The sequence below is a fragment of the Haplochromis burtoni genome, unplaced genomic scaffold (genome assembly GCF_018398535.1).
Source record: "Haplochromis burtoni strain Fernald_Lab_line unplaced genomic scaffold, NCSU_Asbu1 Contig_43, whole genome shotgun sequence".
Taxonomy (NCBI): Eukaryota; Metazoa; Chordata; class Actinopteri; order Cichliformes; family Cichlidae; genus Haplochromis; species Haplochromis burtoni.
In genome coordinates this window covers 420,086-432,159 of record NW_024582404.1, presented here as the reverse complement: position 1 = coordinate 432,159, position 12,074 = coordinate 420,086, and the positions used below count along the sequence as shown (strand labels likewise).

General features: G+C 40.4%; 1 protein-coding gene across 1 annotated transcript in view; it reads left to right on the top strand.

Annotated features, from left to right (window-relative positions):
- The window catches only part of fras1 (Fraser extracellular matrix complex subunit 1), a gene marked incomplete in the record, with an annotated part of 341,960 nt that overhangs the window by 253,396 nt on the left and 76,490 nt on the right, over positions 1-12,074 (top strand). The window contains 6 exon segments of the mRNA XM_042220097.1: positions 1,135-1,272; positions 2,758-2,790; positions 6,954-7,085; positions 7,200-7,328; positions 7,769-8,016; positions 9,689-9,840. Of these exon segments, the coding sequence (XP_042076031.1) occupies positions 1,135-1,272; positions 2,758-2,790; positions 6,954-7,085; positions 7,200-7,328; positions 7,769-8,016; positions 9,689-9,840 (832 nt within the window).

The window sequence follows — 12,074 nt, the reverse complement described above, 5'->3', positions numbered from 1 at the left end:
CCACAACTGTGTTTGTTCCCATTCTAATAAAGAGCGTATAAAGTTCACCTTGTTACATTTTATTAGTGTATAATAAAATAAAGTGAGACTACAAAGTTTAGGAAGGGGGATCATGTTCTGCAGAGCACTTAGCTGTAATGACTGGCTCAAGAGTTTGGCTTTTCCCAGCTTGGAGTCGCAGAAACTACCAACCTTCTGCTTCCAAGTCTGCTTCAGTAGCGTCGCCGCCCTCCAAAATAATTTCATTATCGTCTTTCCGTGTATAAGGATGAGCATTGCTTTCATTTTTGCAGAATTTAATGTGCCGTTCAGACATTCATTTCATCGCTGGACCATCTGTCAGAGTGCTGCATCATTTTCAGCTCTCTGTCTAATGAAAGAGAAAAGCGATTTACAATGGGTCATATTCATCAGCTAATGGACTGATAAATTTGTGTGTAGACTTTTTGAACGGCGCCAAACAGAAGGAGGAGGAAAACTTCTGTTTTTGTGGGAATGTTTTTCAGGATTTTTTAGGTTTTTTTTAAAAAACCCTGAAAGTTTTAGTTCTTTTTAGTTAAATGACAATATATTGGTCAAAATAAGTTTGAAGTTTCCGGTTTTCTGTAAGAATAAAGTTGGAAGTTAAAGGATTTCACCAAACATTTTCAGAGGGAAGAGCTGTTTGGGAGAAATTAGCATCCTTATTGTTTCAATTAAAGCATGGCATGCAGCTTTCCTTTACTACAAGGTAGCTAACAGCCTTCTAACAAAGTCTTGTTTAAATGTTGCCTCAGACTCCAATGTGCAAAAACCTCCTGGGTAACTCGTATCTGAGGTATTTGGGGCATGTCCGGCTGGGAGGAGACCCCGGGGCGGGAACACAGGCTTGGGAACATCTCAGTGTCCTCTGAGAGGCGCTGGCAGAGATGAACTGGCGAGAGGGACGTCACAGCATCTTTGCTCAGCCCCTGTGACCTCACATCCTGCATTTCTTCATTTCCGATATTAACGTTTTGTTTTTCTGCTTGGCCTTTAACATCTTACTTCCAGCTTTATTCTCAGCATCTTTAGTGACCCGGTCGGCTCTCTGTACTGTTTCACTTGCTACACGCTCAAACAAAATCTCATCATGTGCTGATTTTTTGTTTCCAGGGACCATCGAGCATCGGGACAGGCCATACACACACGTGCAACATTTCACTCAGGCTGATGTGAATAACGGCAAGATCATCTACAGACCACCGCAGGCTCCATCACACCTCCAGGAGCTCTACCAGTACTCCTTCACCGGTAAGATGTTACTCACACTTCACCTCCAGCTCCTTTATGCACCAGATCAGCCAGATGTACTTAGTTCAGAGACCTGTCACTGAATTACACTGTTTTACCTCTTTGATTGTTGTCCTTGTTTTTGTTTAAACTATCTGTCGATTCGTTTCTGAAAAATCAAACATAATTCATGTCAAGCAGCTGACATGAGTTATTTTAAACTTTGCCCGCTACAAGTACTTTGAAGGAGTGATCTCAGCTTTATAACACAAGAGCTGAAGTTGATCTAATCTCAGCGTGGCGTCCACTGTCACTCACTGTGCTGTTTATTAAAAGCGCACAGCACATTGCACTTTAATATTTAATATATGAAAAATAATAAGTCTCACTTCACTGGTTCAGTTTGTTGTTGTTTGTCTATCACTACATTATAGAGCTTTGACCGAGTAAAGCGAATGCTCATGTTGTAAAAACGAAGCTTGTAGCTAAAACAAAGGGTTTGAATAGTCTTATCCACTGACAGACACCATTTGCACCAAGGTTCAATAATCATTTGCCATTAGCAGCATCCACACGTCGTATCAGGCCGACTGCAGAGCCTGAGGGTCACACAGGTGCTATCAGTAAACAGTCAGTGTCAAGTCTGAGTGTTTTTGACTTGTTTTAAAAAACAACTCTCTCCTTTTCACCTGGATGCTTCTGATAAAATGGTCACTCTGGGCTAAAATCATGCCTTTAAAACCCCTCATGACAGTCCACTTTCTGGTCATTAATTTGAGACTTTAATCTCTAATTATATTACACCTTTTTACACCAAATTGTGACTTTGCCCCACTCAGAGTGGACCTCGTCTACACTAGCTAACTGTTAGATGTAAAAACAGATATCCTAACAGCTTTTAAAGCCTTACATGGCTTTAATAGTTTGTCTAATTACACCTGAGCTTCTGAAAATGGGAGACTGTGTGTAAAAATTGTTAAACCCCTCAAACTTCAATCACATATTGATTGCTTGTCCCAAAACAAATGGTCCTAACTGAACGTTTATATTACAGTATTACATGTTAATCATTATTAAAGTTTGAGTAGTCTTTAGTGTTTCTGTCTTTTATTGCCACTCATGATCACCTTTTTTCTTGCAAAGCTTTTAACAATAAAATTAGCCTTGCATGGTTAGTAATTGAAGAGGTGGATGGGTTGGACAAGGAAGAGCAGAGTTTTAGCATTTCGAAAACTATCAGAGGACGCTAAGACGTCTCCAGAAGCACAGACTTCCGTTTAAAAAGATCTTCCATAATCCGAGGTCAAAGCATACTTTTATTTTCTTAATCTGGGTTTATGGAGCTCCAGTGGAAGCTTTGCATCAGTAAATCATCCTCATTGCCTCTGAGTTTATACAGTATGGGCTTTTCTCTTTAGTGAAACACTGTCACCTCTGCATGAATCCTCTGTTTTTTACTTTTATCGCTTCCTGGCTGTAACTCCTTTCTGTTTTTAACCCCAACAGGCCTGCCGGAGTCGCTGAGCGTTTATTTCACAGGTAAATACTTCATCTTGCTGAATTTAAAAAGTAAGAGGAGGAAGAAGACAAAAGAGAGGCAGTTTGTCTCCTCGTCACCCAGTCCTCTTCTTTCTCATCTTTTTCATTGTAAATCTCTCAATCCTCACCTCCTCCTCCACACTCCATTTTCTCCTCCCGTCTTCTCCCCTCTGCTATCAATTCCTTCTTTTTTATTTTCCCTTCTTCACCTCCTTCAACTTTTCTCCACCTATCCTTCTTCTCTCTCCCCCTGTGTCTCCTTTTATTAGTTTCTCTCTCATTTCCACTTTTATTTCAGTTCCTTTCTTAATTATATCGCTTTCCCTTTTCAGTCCTAAAGTTCTCCTTTTCCCTCTTTTCCACCGTACATTTTAGATTCTTCTCTCTGAATTTCACGTCTCTGTTTTGCTCCTCTCCTACTCCTGTTTCCTGTTTCCCCTCTCCTGGTTTTTGTCTTCCCCATAAATGTTCCTCCCTTTGGATTTTTCCTCACCTCTTATGTTTTTCCTGTTCTATTCATCTTTCTCTCAGCTTTTAAGTTCATCACCTCTCTAATCTCTCCTCTTTTCACACCCAGTGCTTCTCTCCATCCTCTGCTCCTCTTTCATCCCTTGCCATTACTACACTGATCCACTTCAACTAAAGTCTTCAGATCCTTTATGATTCTCTGTTTTCGAACTTTGACCTTGAACCTTAAGATAAAAACAAGGCTTACTGAACATTTGGAAGCATGCCATCACTCTCTAACTCCACCCCAACAGCAGTCTGTGGTTACAGGTGTCACCAAAGTGTTTTTCACTTTAGTGTCGGTCCTCGGGAGCACACAGTGCTTTCAGCCTCTGCTCCAGTTCAGTCTTAAGTGACTTCTATAGGCCCCTAAAAGAGGAAAAATGACCTTTACCCAAAGCTCAGCTGCAGTTATCAGGACACTGTTGCTGATCTGCAGCGCAGAAGATAAATTACATTTACCTGAACAGCTGCTGTACGCGCTCAGATATTGTTTTTATATTTAATTTGAGCATTTAATTTTTTAATCAGGTTCATACCTCTTGTCTTCTTCATTATGTAATCAGCAGACTAGCCAGTTAACTGATTAGTTACAAGCACACCTTTCATTAGTAATCAGCTTTTGTTAATTACATGCATTTGCTGCTTTCCTCTTTAAATATTTTTTTAGAAATTCATTGTGTGGACCGACAAAAACACGGTGGCAGTTTTCTGGCTTTAATCCGTTCCAAATTATTCATCAGCTCTCAAACTGAGACATTAAGTCGAACTTTCACTCACTGCGCTGTTTCTGTTCTGTTCTGGTGTTTAACTTTAATGACAGGAGACCTGGAGGCTGAGAAAGAAAGCAGCAATACTGAAAACAAATGCAAAAACAGGCACCGGTCATACATGTGAACGGTAGCGAGCCAAACAGATCTGCAAGGAGTAAACAAAGGAAAATTCCTGGGAAAAATCCAGGAAAGGTCGTACACGAGAAGCTCAAGTGTGACCTCAGAGGAATATAACTAAAAACAGGAGTGCTGGAAGACTTGGCTAAACAAGAGGGGAAGATGATGCATCAGCGAGCACAGAGATGCTGCAAATATATAGAATAAATAAATAAGAGTCATAAAGGAAGTAAAGACAGCAGTGTGATCAGACTAAGACTTCCAAAATAAAACAGGAAATTGCTTAACAGACACACAACACTGAAGTCCACTTGTGTGTTTAGACTAATTTACAGTGAATTACAGCACAGCTAACAGCTAAGCAACTAAACAGCCCTCCAAAAAGCAATAACACCAGTTTTATTGTATTGAATCTGACAGACAAATGATTGTAATAAGTCTGTATTGCAGTTTAACTCAGTTCAAACAAAGGTCACTCTACTTACACTGTAAGTGCAAACAAACTCTTACTATGATAAACTATAAATATTGCAGCTCTCAGTCAGCTGAGCTGTGTGAATAAGTTTTCATCAAGTGTCACGATTTTATGGTGTTTCAGAGAAATCACCCTCTCAGTTATTCCAATTACTCTAAGTGATCAAAGTTTATTCATCATTAAAATTAATAACTGTACATAAAACACTTCATAAACAGTCATTATTGGATTAATCTGAATCAGATTGATGACTTCATTCATGTTCATCAGTTTAACCGTGTACTTTGTGTCTGTGCTCATTTAGTTTTTCTTCATTCATTGATGCAACCATGAACTGTAATAATAAATGATTTAAAATGATAATGTTGGTTCAGCTTTTAAACGCAGACAACAAAAACAGCTCCTTATAGCACAGAGTGTGCCTCGTATCAGGGTAAGCACTGATGGTTAGTGCTCACCCTGTTCAACCACGATCCATCATTACTGGAGCAAAGACAAAAGCGTGACTTCATTCTAAGAATTTCTACCTGTGGTTAAAAGTTACAGCAAATAAATGTTGTTTTAAAGGTTTTGTAGTTTTATTTGTATCTTCATTGAAATGCCTCCGTAGCCCTGTACAAACCTGTGCTTCTAAATGAATTGGTTCTTACTATGGGTAGAGAAAATTGTCCCCTTGTATCTTGTTGGGCAGAATATTCATGTCTATCTACAGCAGGGGTCTCAAACCCGCGGCTCGGGGCCCACTTGCGGTCCGCGTCACCCCTACTTACAGCTAGTATATTGACATGAAGAAATATAAGCAATTTAGCCACTGAAGTTACTTTTTTTGTTAGGTAGGATTTGTTTGTTGTTGAGTGCAATGTTAAAATAAGTTCTCTATGAATGCAACATGAGCAGAGAGCACAAACATGTCGAGGGATTGGCTGTGTTAGTTCACTGAGAGAGTCAAAAACTAATGTGCACACTTATGTCTGCGCTTTTATTTTGTTAAATACGAACAAAATTGTAGCAGAAGTGCTGCCACGTGTCCGGCCACAAAGACAGTACAGATTTGTTTATTTGGTAGTTCAATGAACGGCTTCAGTTAGTTAAGAGTGAGAAAAATAATGCTTTCACATTTGCAGTTTTGTCTTGTTATGCAATATTTGAAACTTTAAAAAACACACAAAACATGACTTTTTCGTAAATATTTGTGGGTGTTTTCTTGTTTGTTTGTTTGTTTGTTTGTTTGTACAAGTTGAACACTAAAGCGGCCCTAACATGAGATGACCGTGCCGGCAGCGGCACACAACTCATTTAAGTTTGAGACCCCTGCTCTACAGTGAAACACAAAGTTTTATTAACAATAACAGGAAATTTGGTAGCAACAATATTTCTAATAAATACAATTTAACAATAAAGTAATCTCTCTAAGTAGCTTCTTGTTTTATTTCAGAGACATGAAAAAGTTAAAGCAATCTGTTTGGAGCTTCAGCATAATTCAGCACTATTGTGGGACTGTCGTTTCAATTGCGGCCCTTCACTTACTTTCACGACGGCACTCATCTAAAGCCTAAACGTTTCAGTCTGAAGGAAGAAAATTTGAGTTTAAAATGATCAGAAATGTGTGGAAGAGAGAAAATATCTCTGGTGCCACTCGAGTTTTACCCTTGCTGACACAAACCCGAAGGGTATTTGTGTCTCCAGCTGGAATCAAACCAGCAACCTTTTACTTGCCAATTAAATGTGTTAAGAGCTACACCATCAGAGTCACACAGTGGTGAAAACTCTCGGGAATTTTGTCTTTTTAATTCAGATTATTGAATAATTTGTTATAAGGTAAAACAAAAGAGCAGCAAAATAATAAAATCATAATATATTTTTATATAAAGCTGTTTTTTTCCCCTCTCATTTATGTCCAGGTGACAAAATTGACTCTTGACAGTTGTCTTGTTGCTGTTTCAATTTTAAATCATGTGTTAATGCAAAGTGACAAGTGGCCCCATTAAGTAGAGTTTACACTCTAACACCTTTTTTGGCTTGATTCTGTTTTTTCTTTATTAATTAATAACTTCAGCGTCTATGATGTGCTTTATTTTTATAATCTTGACTTTTAGGTTGTTAAATTTCCTTAAAAAGATTTCTTTGTGAAGTAAAAGAAGCTGGGAAGCTCATTAGCGGTGATGTGTTAGAGGTGTGCGTTTGTTTTTGGACTAATTTGTGTCTGTGTGTTTCCTCTGTGTCATGTATGATCTGTGTGGTTGCTTTAATGATATTCTTCTTCTCCTCCTCCTTGCGTGCGTGTGCTTCAGTGTCAGATGGCGAGCACACCACGCCTGAGCTGGACTTTGCCGTCCTGCTGCTGACAAACCACCAGCAGCCGCCGGTGTTTCAGGTTCTGGACCCGCTGCTGGAGGTCAGCCTCAGAGGACAAGCTGCCATCGGTAAGATTATATAAACGCAAAAACAGGCTCGTACAAAAACTATTTAAGAAGAGAACTTGTTGAGGGCCGGCTGTTCATGCTTCTAACTCTTCTCCATTTCTGTGGCGCATGCAGGCGGTCAGCAGCTGGCCGTGAGCGACGTTGACACGGCTCCAGATGAGCTGGAGTTCGAGGTGGTAGAAGCTCCCGTCCATGGAGAGCTGATAAAGACTGACGGCAACACAAAGATTCGCATGACTAATGGTAAAGTACAACACACTGACACTGCTGGGACCAGAGGAACAGGATGGACATTTATTTGTCTGATTTTAGTTTTTAAACTTTTTTAAGGATCTGTAAATTATCACATCATTTGATGTTCAGCTAATAGATTTTAACACTGCATAGTCACATGAGGCTGGCTCGTAGGGCTCCTGTCATTTTTACTTTAGTCTCAGCTTGAGTTGAACTGCACACCAGCTTTAAAGTTAATGTGAAACACAAGCTTGGCCGCCCGCTTAAGAAGAAAGAATATTTTTGTGGCCTCAAAAATTTAGTTATTGTCAGTTTTTTTTGTCCTCACGTCTTCTTTCTCCCTGCTTGTATAACCGCGTCTCTGGTGGAAAGGTAACAGAAAAGCAGGAGGACTAAAATCAACACATGAAACTACAGTTGTAACATCCACATTTCCTCCGTCTTTTCAGGTGACACCTTCACTTTCAGCGACGTCACCCGCAATGTCCTGCTCTACCACCACTCCGGGCTCTCCACCCAAGATGATGCCATCACCTTCTCAGTTAGCGACGGTATCTCCATGGCTGCCACAGTAGTGCAGGTGGTGGTTCTAGGCGCTGGAGGCAGCGGGCCACAGCAGGACCCCATCGCCACGCTCTCGCTGGAAGTGGGCGAGAAAAGCAGCACTGTCATCAGACGCTCACACCTGGCTTACACAGTGAGTTAGGAGAGCTGTGTGCCAGTGAGAGTGTTTAGTGTTTGAATTACGCTGAGCTTTGGTTTATGTATTACGCAAGTGTCATGGGGTCTTGTGTGGAAAAGAGAGGTTGTGCAGGCAGGTTCAGAAAGATATAATATTAAAAAGAAAGACATGGTGTACAGAAGAAGAAGAAGAAAAAGGAGAAGAATACATATGGTGATGCAGGAAAGTGGAAAAGAAGCGAAACACGAAGCATGACTAAAAAAGGATTTAAAAAAATCCAAGCAGCAGGGAACACACCAAACATGCATGAAAATCCACAGTAGGATCTGATAATGGGCTGTCCCCAGGCTGTGTCGCGTCCTGGTTTGGGCTCGGCGGTCGGAGCTGATTGCACCCACTCGAAACTATGCTCGCAGTTCTGTGAGACATGAGCCAGCAAATGCATATTGCACGAGCTATGGTTCGAATAGATGATTTTAGGGCCTTTCCGGGCCTGTTTGCTGCTTCTGTGGCCTGGTGCTATCTTTCAAAGTCCAGCTGTCCATCCCTATATCAGCCCTAGAATAGACAGGCATAGGCACTCAATGATGGCGAGACATATTCAGCTTATTTTCAGCTCCATATTTTTATTTTTGGACTCCATTGGAGAAACTTTGCATCGTTCACAGTTTAAAATCATCTTCATTTATCTTGCTAGTGCATGCCTGTGCTACAGTATGGTTTGATATGGTTGCATAGAGAAAAATAAAAAATATAGGTGAGTGTTGTTGTATATATAAATAAAGAATACACTTATGTGTTTTTCTTAGTTTAAAAACAATCAGCCAATTTGTGTGTCTCTCTTGCAAGGCTGAGGTTTTGCTGAACTATACAAATGTCACTTTAGTTCATTGCTAAGTGGTTGCCAGGCAACATGAAGGCCTTATATCATTTATCTCATAACATCCCAGTTTTGTGGAAATAAATGAGATGATATTGTTGTGAAATTAAAATATGAAGCCTTTATAAAGCTACATGCTGATGGACAACCCGATGATTTTATAATGTGTGATATAGATAAGAATCTTCAGGGGCCTGAGATGTACCTGACTGTTAGTCGATCCACTGACTGATACAAGCTTTAAACCTCGTCTTCCTTTAAAGCTACAAGTCAGCTTTGATGTGACTGGGTGACCCTTATTTAATAAACAGAGCCAAGTTCTTGTTGACGCCTACAGTATAGGTAAGGTTAGTTTTCTTTAGCAGGCTTCCAAAAAATTACCAATCCCAAAACCAAACCTGGATATATTAGAGAGAACCCATGTCTGTATGGGTTCTCTCCAGGTACTCCAACTTCCTCGTCCAATGACATGCATGGGGTTGGATCACAGCAGGTGGTGATTCTAAATTACCAGCATGTGTGAATAGTTGTCTATCTTTATGTGATAGCCCTGTAAAAGATTGGTGAAGGGAACGCTCCAACCTCCCAGGTACCCTGAATTGGATAAGCAGAGGATGGATGCGCAACACCATCCAAGGGCCGGGGGTGACCGGAGGAAGATAGGCAATGTTTTATACATTGTATCCTATGTGTGTGACATGAGGGAAATTTTACAGCACAGAGTAATTTTGTGAATAAAGAGTTGTAGGTGAGATTTGCTGTTTTCATTTTAAGTACAGTATCACTAAAGTCTGTTTGGTCCCTCAGGATGACTCATCTCCAGATGACCAGATTCGACTCCAGCTGGTGTCGGTGCCAATGTACGGCATCCTGACCAGGAGCCAGTCCCAGCAGGAGCACCAGGAGCTGAGGGAGTACTCCTCCTTCACAATGGAGGACATCAACAAGCACAGGATCAGGTATGGGTAGCAACAGCTACTCGGTGGGACTAGTTAAGACGTTTAAAATCCTCCAGACAACGAGGACAGCATTTAGTAAATGTTGCAATGGTGTGTTTTTATGTGACCTGTGAAGCACTTTACCCCACCTCAAAGACACGGGTGTTTAATTACGGCTTTCTGTGAAGGTTTAAATGTTTCTTCAGAGACTTACAAAACTGTAATATCAGTATAACATCTGCACTTGAACTAAAAATGACTTTCAAAAACCCTCGGTTGTCCCCAGAAGCAGTCAGTGAAAATGCGATAAAGATTCACAAAGCTCGATGGGAGTCTACAAAAAATGTTAATATTTTTATTAACGGCTGCCTCACGGCGACAGCGTTTGAGTAACTAGGAGTAGTTATATGTAAAAGCTGAGGTCTTATCACCTTCACCTGCAGGCCTGCTCTGGTTTCATCTATTTTTATTGGGTTGAGTCAGTTTTTTTTTAAATGTGGCACATTGAAAACAACATGGAGTGAGGTAATATCTGTTCATCCAGTATACACAAGCACACACGTTTCCAAAAATCTAAGTAACATCAATAAGTAGTGCAAAAGAGTATAAGAGAAGTAGAAAACATGGAAAGGATAAACATAAATGAAATGAAAGACAAACATATTTTAAAAAAAGAAAGCAAAAATGACAACAATAAAAATAATGAATAGATGCCTAGACTGGTTTTCAATAGCAGGCAGGATTCACATTCTCGAACAAGCAGTGGCTTAGAGCACCGTGCAGCTCTGAGCCACTTGGGTCCAGACTTACTTAGATGCCTCGGAGTTGAGGTGTTATGGGTTCAACCAGAAGGCAAGCATGGGGCAGACACAGGACATGCTGGGGAGAAAAAGTCTTTCTGCCAGTTGGGAACATTTTGGTGTCGCCCTGGAAGTGCTGGAGGTGGTTGGATTGGACAGTGAGGCATCTGCATCACTCGTTGGACTGCTAAGCTGGATAAGCAGTAGAAAATTGACGGATTGGGGGTATAAAAAATTTAAAGAAATAAAGAAAAAGCTTATACCCTTTTGGTTTTTAGGTGAGAGAAGGACCTAAACGTGAAATGTGGAATATGTAACATGTTGTGGAGGAAAATTTAAAATATTAGACCTGTTTGAAGTAAAGTAGTTTTTCCAGGATGAGAGCAACCCTGGGTTTTTGCAGGGTTTTTAAGTCTCTAATAAAGAGGCAGCTGTAAAGGAATAGCCTGGTGTCGAGGCCACTCTGTGCAATAAAACACCGTCTCGGGTTCTTCAGTCTGCAGTCGTACTCACGATCAATTTCTCTGATTGCAGCTCGAGTCAGCGGGAATCACTTTCCCTGTCAGCTTCAAGCTGCAGAAGACGCTGTAACAGCTTGCAGATCCATTTTGCTTTCCTTTAATCCTAATGTTTCTTCTCATGAAATGAGAGCTCCACAGACATTAACCAAAACCCGGTAAGAAAACAAACGTATTAACTGGAAGTTATTCAATAGTCTTTCTCCCGTTGCGTTCAATGAATCAGCCTGTTGGCATTAGCAAAGCCAATTAACTTAGCTCTGATTGTACCTGCAAGTGGTAGAGGCACTAAAATGAAGGCACTAAAATGAAGCATAAATATTCACGTACTAGCTATTTCATTTCCATAACGCAGCCCCTGATTAGCTGCGGCACGGGCCGATCTCTGGGGGCGAACGTCAAACCGGCTGTATTAGTTTTGTCTCTTTGGTGCTGGCTCTTACAAACAAGAGCTGGGAATTGTTTTAAAAGAATTGAATGGGATTAGAGGAGATTACACTGGCATGGCTTTCAGTTTTATTAGTGCTCTGCAGAGATTAGCAGCTGTATCACTGTGAGAGGGCTAAAGCGAATCTGTGCCAAGTCCTCTATCAATCCACGACTTAACACATAAACAGATAATTATGTACCCATTAAAAGAGAATTATTGAATCAGACAAAATCATTATTAAACACACACTTTAAAGATTAAGAAACCTTTTTCAAGAATTTTTGTAAATGTCAGAGATTTTGATTTAAAGTCTAGCAGCATTTGAGTGATTCTCTGAGGGAGGCTTTTCTTCTCGACTTCCTTTGATTATCATGGGAATGGAAAACTAAGACTTTTGTTTCTTTGTTTGGCTTCAGGTCTTTTTTTCCCTTGTATTAGCTCAACTGTTCATCATATATATATATTAGGGGTGCAACGATACACAAAATTCACGGTTCGGTTCGGTTC